Genomic DNA, 26,321 nt, shown 5'->3' on the forward strand with positions numbered 1-26,321 from the left:
GTATCATGATGCAGATAATTTCTCCCAATACAGGTGCAAGCTTTAGCACATACATATGATATAACTCGAATTTATTGCATTGAGAGCTTGTATATGGTAATTCCCAGGTCGACAGTAAGCTTAAACCAATCAAAACGCAGGTAACAAACTACCCTGGGAAACACTCCAGGCAGCGTAAGCAGAGCGCGTGCGTACAACTCCGCGCGGAGACTTGAGTCGTCCGCGCACCAATCAGGTGAAGCGTAAGCCAGGTTGGCGCGCGTGGAGCCCCGTGACGTAACTTCTTGCTGCAAGAGCGTGGTTTCGAGTTTCGAGGTAAAGAAACTTCGCTACCAGCCCTACAATAATCAGTGCAGAGTCAAGTCGGATCGAGTAAGCATCTACCACAGAGTGTGGAAACAATCATCTCTCAAAATGGGTCTATCAGAATTTCAGAAGAAGAAACTGGGACATGTTTTTGATGTCTTCTATGGTGAGTGCAAATTTCGTTTCGTCTGCCTTTTCCTGATTCGGATTTTATACATGCTCCTCGGATTTTTCCCCCTTCCTGAAACTGTTGGATTATTGTTGCACAGTTTAATTCGCTTTGATATTTTTCGAACGCCGATTACGCGCGGAGTCGAAATTTGCGGATTGAGAGGATCTGTGTGCAGACGATATAAATCGCCGAAGTGTATATTCGCACGTTTTTCCCTTCCTTGGATTCCTTGGATTTCCCCACCTAATCTCCGATTTTTTAATCTGGGTTACAAAAAATCTCGGATTATATATTTCAAAACAAATTTTTCGATACATCATAAACGTTGCTTTGTTAGCTGGACAGTTTATAACCTGATAACGTTGCTTTGTTGTTAGGGAATGTATTAAGTTCAGTGCACGAATTGTCAAGGTACGAGATTTGCAGGTGTCGCTTTAAATGTTCGCATGTTTTTCCTCGCGTTACCAAGGTGATACCGGGAAGCTGTTACCCTGGCCAGAACTCGTCTCTATTTCCACATATCTTGCGGCTGACATCTTTTTATCTGTATATGCATGCGAGATGATAGGCCTATACACATATTCGGTGCTAATTTATACAGCGATATTGAAATATAGATTGATAGGCCTACGCTTTAAACATCTTTGGTGCTAATTTGTACTGCTAGAATCCAATTTTTTCCGATGTTGCAAAAAGTTTTCCGTATATGCTCTCTTTGCCCCGGCGTATCAAGGCGATTAAATGGCTGTGCTCGACAGCGGACATTGGATATTTTTTGAATGAAGGGTCGAAAATCGATATATTTTCTCACGTATCTAATAATTTATTCACAAGCATTGTTGCATTGTGTTTTAAGGGTTTAGCACCAACTTGACTTTAGGGTACATTATGCATTAATTGATCAAGAACCACTTGGCGTATCATTAATAATTTACTTAATGATTCATAATTGATAGATCAATATTGAACTTTCGCCCGGAAGCCGGTGTAACATCTGTGGTTGTTCCCCATGTTTCAGTGTTTCCAAACAATAGGCAGCTAGAGAGACCATGACTTTTCAATAGGGGGGATACACAGGAAAACACGTCAATCTATTTTTGAGCGTTCCCAAACAATGTGGGGAAACACTCAAAAACAGAAACACTCAAAAACATTACACCGGTGTGTTTTACTTGATCTGTGGGCTAAGCCAAGGTAAACCTGACGACCGTGTTTTCCATAGTTCATTCGTAAATGTTATGTCCGCAACTTTAGGGTTCTGGAGCGCAGACTACCGCTCGGACATCTTTGAAATTAGTTTATATTGATCTAGCTTTACAATTAACAGGAGTTTAAGGACACCTGATTGCCAGTGCAGAACTAAAAAATCAATCTTCAATCAGAACCGCTTGGGTAGGGGCGAAATAGCGAAGCAGTGAAAACGTACTCAAAATCGCCGCGGGGACGCAGCTGCCCTTCCGCCAAAACTTCGGCGGCACATCTTAGCTCCACCCTCGCAGTTTTGGTGCGACAACCGATACCCCCAGCTTTGATCACACACTCATTGAGCTGTATTTGGCTCGAACCTCGTGGTGTTTGGTGAAAACCAATACCTCCAGTTCGGTATCACTACAATTCAACACACTTTCCTATGAAGTGGAACAGGGTGGTTTTACCGTCACGACAGTAGAAGACCAGAGTAGAAAGTTTCAAACCTCGTGGTGTTTGGTGAAAACCAATACCTCCAGTTCGGTATCAATATAATTCAACACACTTTCCTATGAAGCGGAACAGGTGGTTTTACAGTCACGACAGTAGAAAACCAGAGTACGGTTTTTAATCCGACTTTGGCACTGAAACAATGTTAGTGAAGTTGGTTTAGTAAGATCTGCCATAAGCCTTCGACTAAGTTAATAACCATGAATGAATCTATTAGGCCAACACTTGTCAAATTAAAAATATTACATTATGGTATACTATTATTTTTTAGATAAGACGTCAATCCGTGCAAACCTTCCAGTTCAATATCATGAAATCCAAACTAAATAATGCAACGATGTACAATAAATTTTTTTTATAAGTCGCACTTAAATCATTATTACTAAAGTATAGAAAATTTTGCGGAATAAACAAAGGTCAGAGGTTTTTGCGACTTTTCCCACTAGTTTGACCACGAGAAGCCAAACCAATGGTTTCAGGTTAACCAGGCGCAAAAAGATTATGATATTTAAATTCAGATTCCAGCCATTTCAAGCTCTTATCGTGAATTACGTTCGCGATAGGTTAGTTTGGTTTCGCAGTGCGGGCTTATTATGTCACGTGACCTAATGCAAATTATCGTAAGCTCAGACGAGACATGAAACGGCGACTACATCTATCGCAATCTCGATAATTTTACCACATTTCACAGCCGAGTGAGTTGACCTTCACCTTTAAGTATTTTGACGTCATCAAATTATGTCTACTTGACTGCAGGGCTTGTGTACTGGTTTTTAAACCGTCACGTGATTTGTGTTGCCCAATTTAACATACCTTCAAGTGTAATACCACGCTTGGTGTATAACCCAGACCTCCAAGTGTTGATTACGTCATCAAAGTCTGTTTAATTTACTCCGGGGCTTGTGCACTGGTTTTCATGACGTCATAGAATTTGTGTTGCTCAATTTAGAATACCTTGCACTGCTCTTGGCAATGCTGCGGGGGGGGGGGGGGGGGGAAGGAGGCGCATTTTCAAAACCATCTGCTGTTTACCTTCTGTTTTCCAACTAGGATGCATTTTGGCTGAAGTAACGTTGGCTCAACTGAAGCCGTGGGGCAATGTCCGTCCACTTACAATTTTATCTTTATTTCTTATCAAATCATCACGCCCAAGGAAGACGAATGTTATAACTGGTATCAACGTCTCAGTGACCAAGTTCATGTACTTCATGGCAATTGGTTAAAAGATCGCCAGGCATGTGAAACTCTACATAGTCAGAACGTGTGGGTCACTGTTTGGTTTGGACGACCACACTATGAAACAGTGGCAACATTGCCAAGCAGGTGATTGGCCATTCGGTCCAAGCTAGTGAATCACATGATCACCAGCTCTTCTGTGATTGGCCAGTTTTGCCGAACTTCTGCAAACGTCTTTTTAACATTTCAAACAAAGTTGCTGCTGTTTAGTGCTTGTGTATGGAAACACACCCACATACGAAACCCGTGTAAACATTTTGTGGGACACACGAGCAAAAAAAGCTTGTCGATGTTTGCAAACAAAGATTTGCTAGTGTCGAGCGGCAGCCTTAAAGGGACGACTGGGGACAACTTGCCACCATGCGTCGCCACTGGTAGTATTACACTAATGCTGATCTATGATAATGATTTTTGCAGTGTTACTAGGCAATTTTGGATATGACATTGAAATTTCAGGCAAGCCTATGGCTACACCGCGTTCTAGTACATTGTTTATTGAAGTTCAAGGAGTTTTCGGTTATCCACTTTGGAGACATCACGGTCCTGCTGGATGCCATCGTTGTGTGAAAACCAACATAACTGATGCCAAAGTTGTTCTTTGAAAGTGCTACTCGTGCAAGGCATATGTTGCAAAGCTACATTTCTCGGCTAATCATTTGGCTAATAGCAACCAAACCCTGGGATCCAGCCCCCGTCTAGGGAAAAGCTTATTGACATTCACACGCAGAACTTTTTGTCTAAGCGTTCAAATCTAAGATGGGGTGTTGCCATGGCAACCCAACACAACAAAGAGTCGGCGTGATTTGTCTACTTGTGATTAAGATATGCAGGTTTCCAGAATTCAGATGTTAACGATTTTTTATTGTTTTGCCAGTTTATTCAGATCAGATACCTCATCCGCCAAGTTTCACGTTCTCGAGTTTATTTTTCCTGAAAATGTGAACCATTTCCTCGAGTTTTCGGCAAACTTATAATCTCTCTCAAATTATACCTCGAACGCTCAATATGATACAGGTTATATGCTATGATAAAACAAAAAGATCTTAACTTATGTAAGTATAAATCCTTATATAAACAAAAGATGTCGTCGAGAAATAGAACAAGTCGGTAGTGCAGCCAGCAACTCCAACCAATCGGGCAAAGTATCAGTTACCTGGTCTGGATACCTGTTATGAATTAAAATTCCAACTAAGTTGGTGAGAAGTCCCTCGTGTGTAACGGGCTTTAGAAATAAAGGCTTTTGAGCTAAAATTTTTTGCTCACCACAGATATGCACCCCATAGCGGTTTTTCGATAAGATGAAAAACCCAACTGGTTTTTGAATGCGTCAAACTCTGACTACAGCTTTAGAAATAATCACGTAACGTACTTCGAAGGCTTGCGAAACCCACCTATTGTTGTTAAGGTACTATGCCTTTGTTTCGAAGAATCGGCAGAAAACGCTTCAGCATGTAAAGAATAGATATGTTTTTCTCGCTGTTTGTATAGCCCTACCGCGGTGTGGGTAATTACCTATAGGCCCTAGCAGCTAGGTATACATCATCTTCTAGGCCTAGGTTAAGCTCCTACAACGATCGAATAGCCTCCTGTCAGCGCGTTTAACCCCATGAGCGTTGGTTTGTTCCTGTCCATCACTTGAAGATAAATATTCGCTTGAGACAAATTCTTAAATTCGAAAGCTCGAACGGTTCGTCGGTTTGGAATTTGCTCAATATACTTGTAGAGGCGATATTTTTGATACACCCGGGCAAAAATAAGCTACATTGAATATAGGCCTATCTTAACAATGCCGTTGTGTACACACACATGCTAATACAAATGTAGTATAAATAGGTTATCCAGTGAAAAATCGAGGTTTCGACACCAAATGTACTATAAATAGGTTATCCAATGAAAAATCTAGGTTTCGACACCAACTGTACTATAAATAGGTTAGCCAATGAAAAATCGAGGTTTCGACACCAAATGTACTATAAATAGGTTATTCAATGAAAATCGAGGTTTCGACACCAACTGTACTATAAATAGGTTATCCAATGAAAATCGAGGTTTCGACACCAAATGTACTATAAATAGGTTATCCAATGAAAATCGAGGTTTCGACACCGAGGGGCTCAATTACTTTACAGTCATTCGCTTTGCGTTGCTTTCGCTCGTCCTTCGCTTCCCCGGAAAAATGTGTTAATCATCAACGAAAATATTTATAAATAGATATATATAACTCATAAATAGTTGCTATGACTTTACCTGAAATCCCACCCAGGTGAGATGGAGTTACGATGATATCGAATTATGAAGTTAAGTACGTAGATTAGAGTTATTCTTAATGAGGAGATGAAACATGATTTCCTATGAGAAACCGGAGCCTTGTTGTTCAAAGCGTTAGACAACCGTCCCGATCATCATTCAATCTTAAAAATAGCGGTTTTGGAGCTTTTCAAAAAGCTTTTTTATTTGTTTTTCAGCCAATACAAATACAGTGGAACCTCCCTTAGCGGACACCTCTCTATTAAGGACAACCTCTCAATTAAGGACACTAGGTTTGGTCCCAATTTGGTTGCTTCCATTCAATTTGACCTCTCTAATCAGTACACCTCTCTATTATGGACAGCACTTGTCAGTCCCGAGGGTGTCCTTAATAGAGAGGTTCTACTCTATACATCCCCTGGTGATTTTTCAGGTGATGAAAAATCCCTAAAGTTTTTTTAGCCTTTGAAAACCTCAAATGGTTCTTCATATTTCTGAAAGCCTCTATAGAGAGCTACTTTATGTTGGCTGAAAAAGCCTGAACGTTTTTAAGAAGCTCAAAGACCTCAATTAAGGAGTGTTTTTACGAAATAACTGAAACATCTGCGTAACATTGTAGCCAATACGCCCCCTCGCGGTGACTTGTGGTATTATTCTAAACTTTCATCAGCTAAGAATCTCCCAATGAGAGGACGCGCTTCATTTGCCTCTTAAACCGGAAGAGACCAAGCGGAAGAGACCAAATGTAAGCTAAGCCTAAGTTAGAGCTTACAAATCTGGGGCAGAGTCAGTACACGGTGTCAGTATCACTTAGCAACCGTTACCAATGGCGATGCTAGGAGATTGATCAACAAACTCACGATCAGGAGTGCTTCTCACACATCGGGAAAGTGCAGATAGTACAAACGTAAACCTCATATAAAACTAGATATTTTGCTCGGAAGCTCTCAGGTGTAATAATATTGTAACGTGTAGGTCAGTTTTTTCAAAACAAACTTTACCACGAAAGTTTAGTTAGCTCAATTTGAAGAGCTTCAAGTTACCTCCATCATTAATTTGATAATATCTAACGGAGTATGGTAATTAAGAGTAAAATTTACAGACGACGACTTCGTAAGGTAAGCATTAAACTGTATAATAGAACGGAATATGAATCGAAAAAAATAGAATTCTATTGCAAAACAAAATGATTGACGGAATCAGTCTTTCTAAAATAAGGGGGGGGGTCTACATGGAACGAGACTTGGGGACGGACGTAGTAAAACTAATACCATTCGACCCCTTATCGTTGTATTGGAAGATCAGTCCGCGTCGCTACCACCTGACCTGACGCATGCGACGAGATCGCGCAGGTGGCATAGTGAATTAGCCAAAGTAGTTCTCCTCAAATTGATCTTAATTTTGAGTTTTGTGACGCCTTTTCTCAGTATATCGTATTCATACAATTCAGTAAGTTGATAACGAATGTTTGGAGCTGATTTTAAACTTAGTCTTTTTGAAAAAGATATTTGGATCGGAATTTGATAGTGTTTGGCGCCATTGACGTCATAGAATGCGGCTTCGGTCTAAAGTTTGGTGGATACCCTTCAGGAATCGAATCAGAGTTGCGCGTAAGACTTAGTTATCAAAGCCATCATTTAGTGGCCTATAAATACTGCTGTGGTTAAAAAGTGACATAAGTAATTGAATTTGAATATTTCCCATTTCGTAAATGCGCACTAAATGTCAATTTCAGTTTTGCAAATACATTTACTATCAACACCAAGTTTCAGTAAATTCGTATGCATAGTAACGGCACTGCGGCATTGTGCATAACTGCATTTCTATTTTCCTGGACCGCCTGTAATTACGAACGGTGTAACCCTTTAGGTACAAATGGTTAAAAGTCGAGCAGAAATAAACATCATAAATATCTATTAAGTAGCAGGAAATTCGCAATTACATTGTTCGACACCTGTTCAACACCTTGATGAAAAAAACCAAGCAGAGCTGCCTCATGAATATAACTTAAAGACCTAGCTGTACAGGTAGAATTAGAGAGATCGTGACCTTATACAAATCAAAAGAAGTAAGACATGAGACAGGTTCCGCAATCTTACAAGTATTTCATCGATGTCGACTTTTGAAGAATTCCGCGACTCCTCAAAGCTACATCACCCCACTTATAGATTTAAAGCCATTTTCCTTCAGACATCAACTGCCATAAATTGTTCCCAGTATCTCACTCGCACCTAACTTTTCTAGGGCAGGAAGACCTCAACCAGAGCATCAATCCATAGACGACCACGATAATTTCAGGGTTTGGGGTTCTGGAATTTTTTTTTGGGGGGGGGTTGTTTTTGTCTTAATTTCACGCGCCCGCCACGTTTCTGGTCTTAGCGTGTTAACGTGATCCCCATCCACGCCGGTGGACATATCAGGCTCAAATTTCATGAGGATGTTTAGTAGAAACATCTGTACATGTATTACGTGATACCAGAGGAACTACGTTAGGATATCAGAGATAGCAACCAAACTGGACAGTGAGACCGCGCATTGATTTCTTAGAATGCTCATACTTTCCTATGCGTGCGATCCAGTTTCGACGCACATGATAGATGTGAGAGACCCCTATTGGCGACCTCGTGTAACCTTATCTTGCCTACCTAGCTGGCGGCTATAGAGTCTCTTTAAACCTGCCTCGATACATCGATGGTAAAAACAAATGCCTTGAATGACCCAGTAGTTGCACTTTAACATGGTTAGCGGGTTTTTTCGCGAGTCAATTGATGTAAAAATTAGTTTACACCTGTTTCCACCGAGGTACCTACGTTTTTTAGAAGATTGCCCAACTAAGCCAATAATTCATACTCTTATAGGTTACAGACCGACGGAAGATCTATCTCAATTTGCTAGAGGAAACCTGTAGCGAAACGCTTATAAAAATGGGGTGTTTTGAACGGCCCGGTTAAAACCTAAAGCCCGCAGCACACTAGGCGCCAACTTTGGCGACAAGAAGCGTTCAGCTGACGCCTCTCGACGCCGAAGTTGGCGGCCAGTGGATCCCGGTCAGAGCACACCTACCCAGAATCGGCGTCCAGTAGCGTCTCTTGCGGCAAAAAACGTTTGTGAACGCCGAAGTTGGCGGCTAGTGTGCTACGGGCTTAAGGCGGGAATATGCTTCCATTGATGAATCAATGTAGCAGTTTCGAATTCCCCTCTGGTAGTTACGTAGCAATGAACTGCATAAGAAGTAATCACCAATTTTAGTTCACTACGTTCAGTTGGCCTACTAAAGACTGTGCACCATGTATATGGCACGGCTTAACCCGCCGGCCATGAGGGAATTCCTTTATGGCCCAGTGGTTGGCCCCAGAGTGGAAGTTAAGCAACGTTGAGCGCGGTCAACCTTTGGATCGGTGACCGGCGCGTACAATACACCCAACGGACGTGTTTTGGCAAAATGAAAACCCAAAATGTTTTTTATTGTGAAAAACTTCTAAGGACGTTACACTTTGTTGATCAGAAAAAAACTCTACGGGGTACGTTTCTGCTGAAAAACCAGAAAATGTTTCTTGGAAGCTAAAAAACATTTATTTCTATGAGTGTAGTCGAGAATGCTTATGTACACCTTCATGCATTTCTTTCACATACTGGGGCAAATAGGTCTTCGTATGATACCCGACTTAAAGGCTCATCGCCTCTCAGGCATATACATAGGCCTACATTCCATTTTTTCTACCAACAGAACCTGTTGGCAAAAGTAAAGACATTTCTTCGAAAGTGAAGTAAGAATATTTTCTTTGTACGCACTCGTAGGAGCCTTTTTATGACTTTGTTAATGGTTTCTTTAACTTTTTCCTGATTTATCTGACAAAAGGCCGATATTATCCGACTTTTCCTTAAAGGTTGGATTTCTAGAAAACCGGTGGACAATACCAGGCCGTCCCAATATCAAAGGCTGAATAGGGTTAATGAGTGACCTATATAATTGAATGAGCTAATTCGTATTCACACTTTAGGGTCACTCGGGCTGTACACCTCATTCACCCCAAGCCTATCCGTCAGAATACATTTGGGCCGGACACTTTTTCCAGGGGGACATTTGCTACGTCTACACCGGGCCGGTTCGAATCTGAGGATTGGAACCTCAGTAGCATAATAGCATACCGGTAGTACTGCTGGTTACACGCAATAGGGCCTGGGTACGGTCCCGGTGACCAACCCATGATTGTATTTCTGGATGAACCGGCGTGGCTTTCAAGGAACTAAAATTCCTGGCTCTTCACAACAAAGTTTGAGGCTCTGAGTCGAGGAGCCTCGAAGCCTGGTGGTTAACACTGCTGGCTACCACGCAATAGGGCCCGGGTTCGGTCCCGGTGGACAACCCATGATTGTATTTCTGGATGAACCGGCGTGGCTTTCAAGGAACTAAAATTCCTGGCTCTTCACAACAAATTTGAGGCTCTGAGTCGAGGAGCCTCGAAGCCTGGTGGTTAACACTGCTGGCTACCACGCAATAGGGCCCGGGGTGCTGGTTGATGACTGATTGCTACCACGCAATAGGGCCGGGTTCGATCCCGGTTGACAACCCATGACTGTATTTCTGGATGAACCGGCGTGGCTTTCAAGGATTCATAATTCCCGGCCGTTCACAATTTCGATGGTCTATCTGGTGAGACAAAAAACTGTCTACCCTTGAACTTGGTTGCCTGTGCCAGGGTCACAGGCACGTGAAATTAAGAGTTCAATAGCCCTTAGCCATATTGAGCTGTTAATTTCACGTACCTGTGCAAAAGATGCATATTCCTGTCAATGTCGATGTACCTTTTCCAGGGCAAAAGGTCAATAGAGTTTTACAGGTTGCTAACCATTACTGCCCAGCTGCAGCTAAATACTCAACATAAACAATGGGAGAACGTTAAAGGCATACACCCTTCATTGAATAATTTGTAAAATTGAATTTGAAATGTTGAAATTGAGTGAACACGTTCCAAATAGAAATTTCAACAATGCGATCTTGTGGACAGATATATAAATACTATTAATACCAAGTTTCAGCGAATTCGCATGCACAATAAGTGCACCACGGCATTGTGTTTAACTGCACTTCTATTTTCCTGGCCCACCAGTAATTGCGAACGGCAAACTCTTTAACCGTTGGCTACAAATAGTACTTATAGATACTAACACCTTGTGTGTTAGTGCATGGGGATGGGGCCTCCGGCTACTTGTATACCTGTATAGAGTGTCAAAATAACAATGGAAAATAAATGATAATAATCCGTTTTTACTTCTCCTGAAAACCTACAATATCTTTTGGCTTCGGTTGACACTGCCTGTACGCAAAAATGTTCCTCCCACCTTGAAGGAGGAATACTCCCTGGTGAAAATCACCTCAAAGTGCAGAGCGAATGCTGAAATTTACATTTTAATATGGGCATGTTTTTTTAACACCCTGTACATTTTTGCATACAAGTGAAAGGAAACATATGCTACGATGTGCAATCACAAGTACATGTATTCACCTGTCTGCGATATTGTTTCGAGTTGATATGTGCATCAAATGATACACTTATTTACTATTTCTAACCATGTTGCAAAGAGCAGGTAGGTCGACATGTAGGCTAGCAAGGGGTATCTCTGCCCAGGTGCCTTCTTCTCCTGCCCTGCCGTAAGGTCACGTGACCCCGACCCCGATCACGAGGTCCAAATATGGCGTCCTAGTTGATAGAGAAATCAAGCCGCGCACATATCTCGACTGGTGCCAAAACGTATCGGATTTAGCCACGAGAGTGTTTACCTGTAACATTAGCCTGTACTTGTAGCTGCATTGGAACTATGTAACATACACTGGGGCGAGTTGATGTAACTTTATACATATTAATTCAGCAGGTGGCGTGTTGATAGATATGTCTGGGATCGCCTGTTTGGAGCATGTGAGGCGTCTGCTTGGAGCATGGCGGACAGGCCTGAGGGGATAAGGGACATGTACCCGCCAATGCCTATGAAGCACTGTGCATACGGTCTATACTGATAAGACTGGCTACTCAGCGAAACATTTATCTAGAACTGTAGTCCTGGCCGACAAAATAAACACAAACCTAACTAATGTAAAGCTTTCGATACACCCTAACGGACTGAACTAAAAAAACATCTGCCTAATAAACGCAACGCATCACTTTTGAAACACCCTGTACACTGACCTTATCAAAATCGCGTCATTGTTACCAGTCTTTTGTTATCAAAGGCGCCGTCACGAACTCCACCGCCTGGCTCTAGTCTAGTGGTATAAATCAATACAACGCGGCCCGTTCATTCAGCCGCCTCGTTAGCGCAGTAGGCAGCGCGTCAGTCTCATAATCTGAAGGTCGACAGTTCGATCCTGTCACGGGGCACGCAAGGTGCAAAGCGCGGCTTCATTTTTACTTTTTTTATTTTTATTTTTACTTTTTTTTGTTATCTTGGCGATTTTTTCTTTCACTTTTTAGTACTTTTTTTTTATTCCTATTACTTTTTTATTTCAACAAGTAGTGATATCTTTTATGTTTTTCTTCATACCTTTTTCCTAGATATTTACTGTTTTCGGTTCTCCTTACACTGCTCACGAAGAATAATATATATGTTTATTCGTACAAAACTAGTACAGATTGTTGTGCATAGTGCAGATTAACTTGTCTTTGAACCTTAAGTGCATTACAAAAACGTATCTTATGTATTATTAAATAGTGCAAAGGAAGTCTATAATTTGTCCTAACTCTTCCTTTGATAAGAGACAATGACCGGAATCCCTCAATTTTTTTGTAGCTCTCTGATTTTCCTCCTCTTATAGTTCTTCCATGATATCATTTTGGTTTCTAATGCTAAATTCACCAAGGCGTCATTGATACGTATTTAAGGAGACGTTTGGAAATGTATTTTATATTAAATTTGTTTCTGATTTTATCTTCACAACAGTTCGCTGTGGATTTGACAACGGGGATCATACTACTTTTTTATTTCCTTGAGGAACAGTAGCGCCCCAGGACATCCTATGGCCTGATGTCCTAGATAGAGATATGTCCTGATTACAGAGGTCAAATTGAATGGAAACTAATTTGCGGGCAAGATCATGCCGTAAATAGAGTATCCTGCTAAAAGCTAGGGGCTTCATAAAGGGCGTTTAGCTCAAAATAGCGTTTAACTACTGAATAGACAGATTCAGGTCCTTCATGTAAATCTTCACAGAATATGAATAGGCCCTGAAACTGATTAGAGAGAAGTTACAGACGTCTTACCCTCAAATGCCCTTTATGAATTTGGCCCTGGTCTCTGCCAATTGAGGTTAAGAGGTCTCCGCTCAGGGTGTCGCTTCGCAATGACTTGGCCTCTACAGTGGATATGCTGGGACCTAACATCAGGTGAAGGTCGCATACAACTTGCCCGCCCCATCCTACACCATTGTAAAACACGCCAACATAAGTATTCATGTGTTTTTCTCTTCTATACTTCCAGACGTAAACAGAGACGGTCGCATTGACTGGAACGACTTTGAAGACCTCATCGTGGTATGTAACATCACTTTGGATTGGTTGTGGTGCCATATATGAATTTGTTCTAAAGATTTTGATTGGTTGAACCCGTTTTCAAGATACACTGTTTTGCATCTCCAAGCGTCGACATTGGTTTACTCTCTGTTTCACACCAAGACTGTTGAACCCGTTTTCAAGATACACTGTTTTGCATCTCCAAGCGTCGACATTTGTTTACTCTCTGTGTCACACCAGGACTGTTGGCTCATTTGCTTGTTAGAGTAACTACTGATTGGCATGTTTCGGTGTTCAACCCCTCAGCAATATCACAATCTCCACTCGCAAAGATACTGTGGTACCGTGCGACAGAGGAGTACCGGTAATAAACACATTTCAAATTCAAATTCAAATTTACAAAGACGATGATTAACTCTGAATATACAATGGCACCTTATCTAATACGGACACCATATAGACTGATATGTGTTGTCCTGAATAGAGAGGTGTCCTGATTAGAGAGTTCATATTGAATGAACTCGGAAATAACCAATTTGGGACCAAAACAAGTGTCCCTAATAGAGAGGTGTCCACTAAGGGACGTTCCATTGTACATAAAAGTTAAATAGAAGAAAAGAGAGAAATGGGTCATTGGGCGAAACAGGCGAAAATAGCCAAAAGGTGCTAGAGATATGACGTCACCAACAACGGTATAAAGCTGTGACATCATCAATCATTGCGCTTCATGAATATTCATGCATTTCTCATTTACATTGCAGAGAGTGTCAGACATAAATGGGTGGGGCAAAACTGGCGAAAAATACAACAACGGTCGCAAGGTGCTGGAGAATGTGTGGGGAGGACTCCAGAAATACGCCGACAAGAATGCGGTAAGTCACATGACATTGACGCCATCGTGACGTCATATTTATGACGAGACAAATCAATCTCCCAGTGGGAGGAATCGCTGTGATTGTACCCTAATGCTAGTATCACTAAGCAACGGTTGCCAATGGCGAGCCGAGGAGATTGGTGATGAATATTTTGCAGACGAAATACAGTAGGACCTCGTGGCATTGAGGGAACGTCGTGCGCGAGGTACCCCTTTAATGACATTGATTAGAGAGGTTCAGATGTTGCTCCGAGAGCGAGAACGTAGTAGTATTTTGACGACAGGTATGTGGTCAGAAAGGCATTGAAACACCGCGTCTACGAGATATCTTGCCCACTGAGTGCTCTTTTGTTTAAGATTGCTATTTTGTTTATATAGTTCGTGACATCCGGTCCACGGGCTGTTCCCCTGTTGAACAATATCCGTTGAAGCGACCGTTGCCCTTTTGTTGAATTCGTAACTAAGGATTGCTCTTTTGTTTCAGGACAAAGCTGTTTCCAAGGACGAGTGGTTAGAAATGTGGACCGGTGAAGTAGAGAAGGTGAAAGCCAACAAATCCCTTCCTGAGTGGCAGGTCAACTATCTGAACTTTTTCTTTGATGCCAGTGATACCTCAGGTTCGTCAAATTTGCATATCAGTCTGCTTCCGCCGTGTTTTCAAACATTATTGGCTAAAACCAGGTCACGTGATTGTACATCTCATGTGAGGTTAAAGATGACGTCACGCTATCCTATCTGTTTCGGATTAATCGTAGATTAGAAGAATTCATCAAATGCAACGTGTACATGAACTTTTTTGATTCACTGATCACGTTATATGACGTCATCACGCTTTCATCTCTCGTCATCACGCTCTCATCTTTGTTTCAGGTGATGACATCGTTGATTTAGACGAATACAGTAAAGTGTACACGAAATTTGGTCTCACTGAAGATAAATGCAAAACCGCTTTCAACAAGATAACAGACGTGAGTAGTTCCACTTTTCGCCGAGAGGTTTCTCCCTTTGTTGTTTACCCGATCAGTGTCAGACTGGTTCCACACTTTGCCCCCGAGTTTGAACACTTCGCACGTGTGCCATCTTAATTCATTGATTCATCCAAACACCCTTTTTGTCTTATATACAATATTACACACTTAAAACTTGTAATAAATTCGAACAATAATATGATAAAAAGTTGAGTAGAGTAAAACAGACGGGGAATGCATTAGGCAAGATATATCTCCCGGGTTGGTTGCCCTTGAAGAATGTGCCAGATCGGGTCTTTCAGGCAAGTGTAACAGAGCACAGCTCTCCGCCATTCATGCTTCAAATAATGTGGCTACCGGACGACATATGCTGTTCCTGTACATTCGGCCTGGAGAACATGCATGCATGGTCTCCACATAGGCCTAATGATGGCGTAGGAACACGCCCAATGTATTGAAATTGAAATGAGTATAACTGGTACAGACCTGGACTCTTTGACACAGCGGGGGTCCTTTACACGGCCTGCAACTGAAAAACATGCTCTGAGTAAGTCTGGTAGATGCACAGTAGAACCCATTGGTTTGACTGCAGCAGATCATATTAGAATCGGGCCATGACCATTTTCATGATGGCGTTGAGTTGACGGCCTGAAACCCCTTTTTCCCGAAGTGAGCATGGCCCGATTTTACTGTAAATCACTGATGCGAACCGCTTACAATACGTAACTGTCACTCTGTTGTATACCAACCAACAATATCGAGCAATACTTTTGCCAGGGATCCGTTTATTCCTCCAGGCCCCCAACGTCTCCTGTCCTGATCAAATCATACGACGAAGCGCATCTGCCACCGGGTCCTTCCTATGAACCCTAGTGGCAAATTTTGGAACCAGTCCCATAAATGTCTAACGTCATGGTTCTCAAGTGTTCTCAAACTTTCCAAAATTAAAGAATGTATCGTCAATCGATGTATGAATTCAAAGTAAAACCTTGTCTCTTGTTAGTAATTATCATAAAGTTAAAATAAATGATTTAAAATGTCAGATTAATTAATCCTCTTCAAATAGAAAACATAAGCAAACAATTCTTTCTCGACCTCTTTCTCAATTCTCGTTCCTTTTAAGTCGGCTTTTTCGAATTAATCAGTCCCCCTATCGGTGAAGGTTTGTTGTGGGCAAACAAAATGGCCGACATTTCGGGTCAAACACTGCACCAAAGTCGGCCATTATTTATCGTAATCGTGATCCACCGCTAGGGGCGCTGATCTAGAATGAGCTGACTTACCAGTGGATTCCAAATTTACGCCGACTTTTATACTTCTCGCCTGATATTATTTCATTTTTCTCTTTCCAGACCAAACCACTTATTAATCCAATTTCTGTCTACCCTAGGTTTGAGGTGGAAATATCATGTTGGTTTCAGAAACCACCGCCAGGGTTAAGAGGTGTCGGTAGTGTCCGCCATGTTTGTCGTAGCATCGGACGTGATAGCTGTGCTACTCAGACACAAGCGCTGTGGGGCGCTCAGGCTCTCGAACCCCTCGTAGCGTCTTCTCATGTTCTTACATGCGCTGTGCGTTGCTTTATTGTAAATATGGCGGACATGACCATCACCTATTCACCCTAGCGGAGGTTTCTGCAACTAAAATGGAAGGAAAACACCCGCCCGTAACCAGGTTGGTTCCAGCTTGTCTCGCCACGGCCAATCAGATTATCGGTATTGCAATATCATTATGGGATGTCTCGTGACGTCACATCCGTTTATGATCGTATTTATCAAGTTTGATCTTGGAAATGATGTCGTGCGCCATCCCTTGATGATAAGATACGGCAAAACCGATCATTTGTGTCAACCAGTGGGATGATAGCGAACTGGTCGCCCGCCTCACCTCTTTTATTCCTCGGAATTTCGCGCGCGACGCCGTAAATTGTTGAATATACTTTCTCATGTATTTGAGCTATGTTGGGTGGGGCATTCAGTCGCATGATGTGGACAACATAATGTTCATTCTAAAATCAAATTGTAGGAAGTAAATCACTTGCGCTAAGTCACTGTGTACAAACGACCAAGCTCTATTTCCCGGAAGTAAAGTCCATTGATCGTATCATTTTGTTATACAGGGTGTTTCAATATAAATCGGGTATTTTTTCAATGGGCTATACCCCGTCGGCATTAATATGTGCATTTGTCCACCCTATGCAACAAAGAATTGGGCCATCAGAATGTACTTCCTGTTAGTACAGCAGGGTATTTTCATGACGCGCTTGTACACAAGATAAGTGGTCAAAATCGAAATATCAAATGACTTCTCCGTACGGTTTCCGAAACCTCCCTACTATTAGGGGGCGTGGTCATCAGAAGAGTACCGAGTCCATGCCGAAAGGTGGCAGTGTCAGTCTTTCATCGTCCATACACCATACCCCATCATCACCCATCGCCAACCCCGTTTCATTATCACCCTCAGAAATTCTCAGCAAAACTCGTTGAACCCCGTCCCCCTCTCAATCGTGTTCACCCTACTGTTTACAGTTGTTGCACATACAATAGGCGCAATGATACAAGGACCAGGTTGTTAAAATCAGACATTGTTTTGGCAAGACTCCTCTGAGGACTTTGAATAATCACCGCGTTACATTTCCAGACTTATTTCCGTTTACACATGCGCGTAATGATTTCATTTACTATATTATTATTGCGCATGCGTAACCGGGAACAAAATCGGAACATTTTGTTTAAATTTTTGCCGATCGTGGCGCTGATTCGAAATCCTAAATGAGTTGAAAATCGATTAAGATGCCACGCCAACTTTAGATTATACAGCTTTGGAACTTTCGAAAGCAAAAAGAAATTACTAGGTGTAAATATCAAATCTTCTTTCACACAAAATTGTTTTAAAATCGACAGAAGCAAAGAAAACAAAAACAGATAATGTTGAAATACAATTATAGCCCCTGTGTGCATGAATGTGCACTACCAGCTGTTTACAACAACATAGGACAATAATATAACATGATAATAATGCAATTATAGTCGTAGTTCCACCAATCATAAAACCCCGTGTTTTTTCAAGACCCGTGTCTTCGCCGTGTGTCAAAAAACCCGCGGCGCACTTACACCTATCAGTTGTGTTAGATAATGGTTAATAGCCCCGGCGACAGGTGCGCTGTAGGTAGGGAGCTCTCCTGTGTTTCTTTCCCGTTGGAGGGGGCGCAATACCGAGGCAACTACACCGCGCCATCTGTCGCTGTATCTTAGAACTTGCAATTGCCGTGTCTATTCAGATTCCACCTATCAAAAAACCCGTGTTGAACAACGGGTTTAAATTAGCCCCCGATTAGCCCCATCGAGCTCGATGGGGCTAATAGACACGGGGATTTGACACACGGGTCTATTTAGACACGGCAATTCATAGGTGTAAGCGCAAAAGACACGGGGATTTGACAGGTGGAAGTTCGGCTATTACTGAAAGCTATAATTGCACAACTTTACCTTACATGTACAAAAATACTCGCCACAAAACAACTATCAAAACATAAAAATCAATAAGTTTCTTTCACATCTCTACAGTGTTTGTCTGCGTTTCTTATATGCGTTTGTGGATTTTAAAGTGATGTAGATGTATGGTGTTATTATGTTATTTTGTTTTGTTTAGTAAGGCAAGGTGGTACAGTTATATCCTTGGACAATTGTAGCCTCTGTACGAGAGCATTTATGTGTGGTGTCAGCTCTTTTTACACTGTCTGACGCTGGAGTCATAGTCCGGTAGCATTGTATTTGACCAATTAAGCAGCATGATCTATTGTACCGCTAACCCTAACCAAAACATTTAGCAATGCGCGCTATTGTTACACGGACTATCAGCCCTAGGACTACTATCCCTTGCACACCGGTGTAGCAGTTTGAAAAGTCAGAGGATAGAATGTCCGGGAACAATGGATTCTATTATGCGTTTTAATCTATTAGCTATCAACGGCCATGGGCTCTATAGAAGCGTATACCGTAATCGGCCAGATTACAATAGCACCGGACACTTTTTCCAGGGGACATTTCTACTTCAACACCAGGGCTATGACGGTACCACTTCACCTTGTTGACATCATGAGTCACAATTCACGCATTCACAAACCCTTCGTCAAACACTATCCAAGCAGTGCCTATCTTTATGAAATGTACAATATGGTAAAATGATACATACACACAGGTGCATAATGCTTTTCAAACGTACAGCAATACCTTAATCAAAGATATCAAGGTTTTAGTGTTGCTATGCAGTAAGAATGCATCCGATTGTACAGAAAAAAACAAAATAAAGATGTTTTTTGTGTACGCAACAGTTTACAACACGATGAACTCATCAGCACCATTCCACCACTCGTTAACAAATCATTAGACACGCACCACGGCCAAAACAGAACTTGTCCGCAGGCGAAACCTAACGACAATAACAACAAAATGGCGCTAATATTTAATTCTCCAATCTCTCCTTTCAGAGCGGGAAGTGCGAACTGAACAAGGAGTTATACCGGGCCCTTTGGACGGAGTATCTCATTACGGACGACCAAACTAACAGAGCCAACTTCCTCTTCGGACCTATTTAAATGTATTGCACGGTTTTTGAGGGTCTTTACTTTCAGAAGATACCATTAGATTTATGGCGGGGAAAAACCATTACGGCCGTCGTGGAAATGTTCAGGGGGAAAATATCAACAACAACATCAACGGAAATTGTTTTTGATTTTTTTTCACTTCATTTTCGCTTTTTTCGATACTTTTGTTTTGCAGAGTGGAAAATTGAAGCTCGATAAATCATTATACGCACAGCTCTGGACCGATTACATAATCGGGGACGACCAGGGAAGTAATTCTACCTTTCTGTTCGGAGGTGTCTAGATACAAGGACATTATCGCCACCTGGTGTCACTTTTGTAAACTATTTTCCTGAGAGAGGAATGTTTGATCCCTAATTTTGCAACGGTATCTCAGGAAAGTTCCGTGATGTGCCGCTAGGGACCGCAAGTGACTCGGACCAGGCCCATGAACAACCTGCACTAACTTTTTACTCGATCCGAAAAAACAAGTCCCGGTCCGAAAATTGACTGCGCATGCGTAGATGGACGTTGATGCCATTGCGTCAAATCTGAGGCAAGTGCATGAAATTCTTTAAAACGAGGCTCATACGGCGAGAGGTTTAAACACGTGATTACCACGTGCTCAAACCGACCACATGGTCGTCGCTGCAGTGAATAAGTCACGTTACCCTAGCGGCATGGTAGTTTTTCTGTGATTCGCAGCGCCGTCTAGCGCTATTCGGCAGAATTGATGGACAGTTAGCCTGAATACCGATCTTTCTTCCATGATTCCAAAACCTACTATGTATTAAGTTGTACATTTTTGATACCATGTATTCTAGCTCTTATGCATCTGACAATGGAGCATATCATTACGTCACTATTACGTCATACCATGTCTATATATAGATACCGCACAGTGGCGCCACCATGCGGTGAAGGATGTCACCAGAAGCAAATGAAGATCAAATGTAACTATGTCTGATGTAAAAGGTCATTGCGTAATAAACCCATCCTATGAGAATTGAAGACTTGCCAAAATCTCGTGTTATCTTGATTTTTGTTTATGTGGGTCATTTTAGTTCTTGCAGTTGGGGAGGAGAGTTTCGGTATTGACGGCCATTTATTTCAAAGCGACCATATCGTGCAACCAGGTTGCTGTCCGCGCTCGCTGCATGGTGCAGCGTCGCTCATAGCGTTCGCCATCAGCGCTATAAAGGGCTTGGCCGCCAGAGGAAATTGTAATACGCACGACGTCCCGATAACGTGGCGGCGATGTGTCGTCTGACTGTGGTAAAAACGAATTAATATGCAGCAAATACCGAAGCGCTTTACCCCCTGGTGAGAGTTACCTGAATCAATATGTAAGAGGTTATGATGCTCGCCCATACTGCTTCACGCGGGCGGTATTTATCGACGAATATGATGACCCACCCAAACCGACGGGAGCAATTTATTGAAAATATTCCATGCATACTGTGTGTGGCCGTCAAGAGAATTATAATTGACTTGACAGTTTTGGTTTTGAAGGGCAAAAAATACGTTAACATTTTCTGCAGCGGATGCTATGGACTTAATGTTGCTGTAGGCTATTAGATATACAGTTGAGGTCAGAAGTTTACATACACCTGGGTCGAAAACATTCAACTCAAATTTTCAAAAGGTTTCATTGTACTTACAAAAACGATTTTGTTGTGATAATATACCTCAGAGGTCTACTTTATTTTCTTACTGATTCGTTTAATTCTGTTTCTTTATTTCAGAATTATTTGACATAGTTTGATATCTCTATTAAAACCAGTGGGTCAAAAGTTTACATACAGTAATATTTCAATACTTGGTAGCATTGCCTTTTACAGCAATCACCTGACTCAGACATTTGAGATAGCCATCTACAAGTTTCTTACAATACTCTTGGGGAATTTTGGGCCATTCCTCCTGGCAGAAGTTATGTAATTCAGTCAAATTTGTTGGCTTCCTTGCTCTGACCCGCTTCTTAAGTTCAGTCCAAAGATTTTCGATTGGATTTAAATCTGGGCTTTGTGAAGGCCACTCTAAAACCTTCACCTTGTTGTCCTTAAACCATTTGGTGACTACTTTCGCCGTATGCTTGGGATCATTGTTTTGCTGAAAACTCCAACCCCGACCAAGCTTCAACATTTGGGCAGAGGCCTTGACATTGTCATCAAGAATCTGGATGTAGTGTTCTTTTTTCATGATACCATCTATTTTCTGGAGTCTTCCCATTCCTGATGCAGCAAAGCAACCCCAAAGCATGATGCTGCCACCACCATGCTTTACGGTTGGGACGGTGTTTTTAGGGTTGAAGGCTTCACCCTGTTCACGCCATATGTACCGCTGGTCATTATGACCAAACAGCTCCATTTTCGTCTCATCAGACCACATAACATTCCTCCAAAATGCTGTCGGTTTGTATTGATGTTTCTTTGCAAACTCCTGTCTTGCTTTTCGGTGCCGATCTTTAAGCAGTGGCTTCTTCCTGGGGCGATATCCCTTCAGTCCAGCTCGATGAAGAATGCGCTTCACTGTGGATCCTGAGACACTCACTCCTGCATCCTGCAGATGTTTGCAAATTTGCTTTTTTGTTGACCTGGGGTTGATCTTCACCTTGCGCACCACGGTCTGTTCATCTTTGGGGGTCAGTTTCCGTTTTCTTCCGCTCCTTGGCTTGGTTAATGTGGTCCCGAGGTCCCTGTACTTCTTGACGATGGTCTGAACGGAAGACCTAGGTAGATTCAACTGCCTAGCAATGTGGCCTAGTGAGGACCCTGCCTTGTGAAGATCAACCACACGTCTTCTAAGGTCTTGGCTGTGCTCTTTGGATTTACCCATCTTGTCTCAATGCTTGTGAACACTGGAATGGGCTATACACTATAGAAACGCCTTTTTATATAGCCCCTAAAGAATGCTTGGGTTATTACATAATTTCTGTAGTGGCCAATGGCCTGTGAAATCATCTGTGAGGCCCTAGATGTCAATTTCTTGATGATTCAAGGTTGTGTTTTTAGAGTTTCACTTGGTGTATGTAAACTTTTGACCCACTGGCTTTAATAGAGATATCAAACTATGTCAAATAATTCTGAAATAAAGAAACAGAAATAAACGAATGCAGTAAGAAAATAAAGTAGACCTATGAGGTATATTATCACATCAAAATCGTTTTTGTAAGTACAATGAAACCTTTTGAAAATTTGAGTTGAATGTTTTCGACCCAGGTGTATGTAAACTTCTGACCTCAACTGTATGATACATGTATAGCCTAGCCAATTTGATGCTAGTTGACTCGCGTATTACACGTCATATAAGGTTCGGTCCATGTTCGGTTTCAACCGTGTACGCTTCCATACGTAGTTCATCGGGTTTGTTGTAGATTTTATGCGGACTCTCGCCAAAAAATCGTCGATAGGGGAAACCAATTCTACCCTAAGGTCATCGTACGCCTCCACAGGGGTAACATAAGCTGGTACGTCTAGCAAGGACCGTTCACGAGAAAACACGTACATTGTATTTGAAGAATTATTCCTTCAAACATGTGTTTTAAAAAAAACAAAGTGCTTTTTTAGTGATTGTCTGGCCATATTGGCGACAATTCTGGGACATCATCAGAGTAACGTTGCCTTTATTATGGGCCTAACCAGCAGCGATCTTGTTGATAGCAAATCGGAAGCATGAACAAACTGATGGAGAACATGTCTGCGCCCGTCACGGCAGTGGCACGGCCGCCAGAGAATAAGTGCGAATTCCACGAGACAAACGCCAACACATTCTATCTATATATGTTCGCCATTACCCCGACTTCTATCATGGGAATCGTCTTGAATGCCATCATCTTGATCGTTCTCGGAAAGCAGCAGAAAAACGCAGTTGCAACTTCTGTATTCCTACTGCGCATACTCGCCGGATGTGATATATTCTTCCTGTTGTGTTGTTTGGTGTTTTTCTTCATCCGACATATGGTGGTCTATTTCGAACACCGGACCGCCATCTTCACAAGAGGCGACAACTACATCGGAGGAGATATATTCTATTGGAGCATTCCATGGTATTTCGCCGCGTTGCAATCTCGCAATGGGTTAATTGTCCTCATTACGCTAGAGCGGTTTTTGAATATCGTCTTTCCGTTATGGGCGAGGCCATACTGCACAGAGAAAAACTTCGGGAAAGCTGCGATAGGCATAATTTTATTATCACTTTCTTGCAATATGCCAACGTATTGGTTCCTCGAGCAAATCAATGTTTCCAATCCTTGCACCGGCAATCCTGAGGTTCAAATCAGGGCAAGACCCGGATCGCGGCGACGCACATACGACAGTTACTTGTACTTGCTTGGGATGGTGGTGGTGCCACTCTCTCTTGTTTACGTCATGAATGTCGTGCTCATCATCTCCTTGCGGAAGGCAATACGACGACGGTCAAAGATGACAGGGGGCGAAACTGGCAAGGACCAGGAGGAGAAGGCGAATCGACAGGCGACTCTCATGGTGGTGTCCATACTCATTGTCTTCACCCTATGTGAGACGCCAGCGACGGTTGATAGGTTGGCGGGACTGGCCGGCCTTCAACTTTTCCCTGATCGCCGATATCACGATTACTTCAGGAAGTTTGGCCTCCTTTTGATAGTGGTCGACTCGGCGATGAATTTCGTAGCATACTGTATTACCAATAGAACCTTCCGACAGAATTTCCTTTCAGTATTCAGAAAGAAGATCAATTAAAGGACGACTGGAGTCATCAAGGGCATTACTAACAAGCCGTCGGCTGTCCAGTTACCTTCAACTACATGTATAGACTTATGCGACGCTTATGATTTATTCAAAGGAATAAAATGCCCGATTTAACATCCTGCAGACTCAGGGGAATCGGGCGTTTCCAGTGATATACGACACAGATGGGTTGTCCACATGCATTCACTTTGGAAATGTATTTTCAAATTGATGTTACGTCCTGTTAATGGGGCACGTCATCATCGCGTATATTTGAGAAAAACTCCCTAACGAGACCTTTTATCAAAGAAAGTTGCGACAAACCGTCCACCTCTTGATAATTCTCTCGATATGATAATGATTCTGAGCCGATATTGTGACAAAGTCGTATCCAAGTTAATTCTAAAATATCCTGCAAGTCATGAGATTGGCGAGAAAAACTCCTCGTATCCAAGTAAAACCAACAACGATCGTGCGACGTTGATACTGTTACGTCACACCATCCTCTGTTGAGCATCATATGCGCGCGCAAAGTTTTGCGTGACGTCAAAATGACGTCATTTTGTAAACAAAGATATCCATCTATATAGTAGCGCATGTAAACATCGAAGTGTTCAAGTCTGATCAACACCGATGCAACATCGCTTTGAAAACCTGAAGAAAACTCCGTGCGTGTCCTGAAGAAGCTGCGAGTTGGATGTACGGTCCATACAAAGGCCTTGTATAAGGTCAGACGCTCATTGGATTTACGGCTAGGTTGCTAAGGCTTGGTTTTCGGAGAGGTAACTGGCCTCGACTCCATAGGGTAAACAGTTTAAGTGACTTGCCCAAGAACACTGAACAAGTTGTAGTGGAGTTGTACCAGGAGTCCAACCACGACTTTTATGTTCAGCGTCCAGCGTGTTGATCAACTGTCTGGTCGTTCTAAAAAATGTCAAATCAGGAGTCCAAGTTTTGCGACATACATGTGAAGATCTTCGGCGTCTAAATACCGAGGGCCCGTCCCATGACTTGCATCTAGCCAACAGTCACAGTGGAAGACCAATTCCCGCTTGGTAATGTTCCCCATCATTGTTATCTGCAAGAAGGAGAGAGAAAAGGAAGATGGCGGCGCCCAGGTAGACTGCGTGGGGGCCGCCATCTTGTTCTGGTCTCACTCACTAACGAGCAGTCATAGTCCATCTTGGTTGTCTTCAAATCAAGGTCAAACTTTGAATTCCAGGCGCCGATTCGAACCATCCTACGGAGTGGCCCACCTCGAAGCCTGGAATCAGTGTGCACTTCAGTTTGTATTGTTCGAGTTCAGGGAACCACGTCTATCAATCTCGTCTCCAAGCATACTGTCAACGGCTAGATTGCCTCGATCATGCATTGTATTTTACCCTGGGAACAAGGTCTTAACAAACCCAACCAAAGACTGACACTCGGTGACCGCTGAACCAGGGATCGGTCAGACCAGGCCAGTTTCTCAGGTGTTTCTACTGCGCGCCCGCGCAATCATAATTTGATTATGAGAGATGACTTTAGTCAATATTAGCCCTACCTTAACAAGATACCAGCCTCCGCTGGCACCAGTATCATCATGACCGACCCTGATAAAGAGAAAAGGAAAAAAATCAAAAGATCTTATTTTCTTATGATTTGATGACCGGGGGCGTAGCATGCGGGGGCGAACGCCTGCCAGAATTTTTGACCGGGATTTCAGCCGGAAAATTTCACTCAAGTGTCATTTTGCCCCCAGAGAGCCTTTGCCCAAAATTGTGAGCTAACGCCAGCGTTATCTCTGACAGGCACCGATTAAGCAACCTGCTCTTAGCACTCAAACAGGGTTGTCTCACTTTAGAAAAGAACCTTATTTACTTTATTGACATCTGAAACGGAAATAAACAAGGGATGGAAAAACCCAGTGAAATGGACTGGGTAAAGTCCGCATTGTTTGGGGCTCTGGGGAGCGAACTACTGGTCGGATTTCTTTCAAGTTTGGTTTTTGTCGATCCTTGCCTCGAAACCAAACAGGATTTTGG

General features: G+C 42.4%; 2 protein-coding genes and 1 non-coding gene across 4 annotated transcripts; all 3 read left to right on the top strand.

Moving 5' to 3' along the window:
- The first annotated feature begins 314 nt into the window (after nt 1-314).
- LOC135498889 (sarcoplasmic calcium-binding proteins I, III, and IV-like) lies at nt 315-20,614 on the top strand. Of its 2 annotated transcripts, none has more exons than XM_064789404.1 (6): nt 315-472; nt 13,133-13,185; nt 13,926-14,036; nt 14,523-14,655; nt 14,909-15,006; nt 19,788-20,614. In XM_064789404.1, the coding sequence occupies exons 1-6, from the start codon at nt 415-417 to the stop codon at nt 19,893-19,895; spliced, it is 561 nt and encodes a 186-aa protein (XP_064645474.1). In that variant the 5' UTR covers nt 315-414; the 3' UTR covers nt 19,896-20,614. The 2 variants fall into 2 exon arrangements, with proteins under 2 accessions (XP_064645474.1, XP_064645475.1); XM_064789405.1 differs by lacking the exon at nt 19,788-20,614 and adding an exon at nt 19,496-19,744.
- On the top strand, nt 11,964-12,036 carry Trnam-cau (transfer RNA methionine (anticodon CAU)). Its single transcript has one exon. It is a non-coding gene; the product is annotated as a tRNA-Met (tRNA).
- Nucleotides 20,615-23,262: 2,648 nt separating the features above from the next.
- LOC135499184 (FMRFamide receptor-like) lies at nt 23,263-24,309 on the top strand. The gene has a single exon (XM_064789849.1). It carries the CDS (start codon nt 23,263-23,265, stop codon nt 24,307-24,309), a length of 1,047 nt encoding a protein of 348 aa, XP_064645919.1.
- Nucleotides 24,310-26,321: the final 2,012 nt, after the last annotated feature.

The sequence above is a fragment of the Lineus longissimus genome, chromosome 14 (assembly GCF_910592395.1).
Source record: "Lineus longissimus chromosome 14, tnLinLong1.2, whole genome shotgun sequence".
Taxonomy (NCBI): Eukaryota; Metazoa; Nemertea; class Pilidiophora; order Heteronemertea; family Lineidae; genus Lineus; species Lineus longissimus.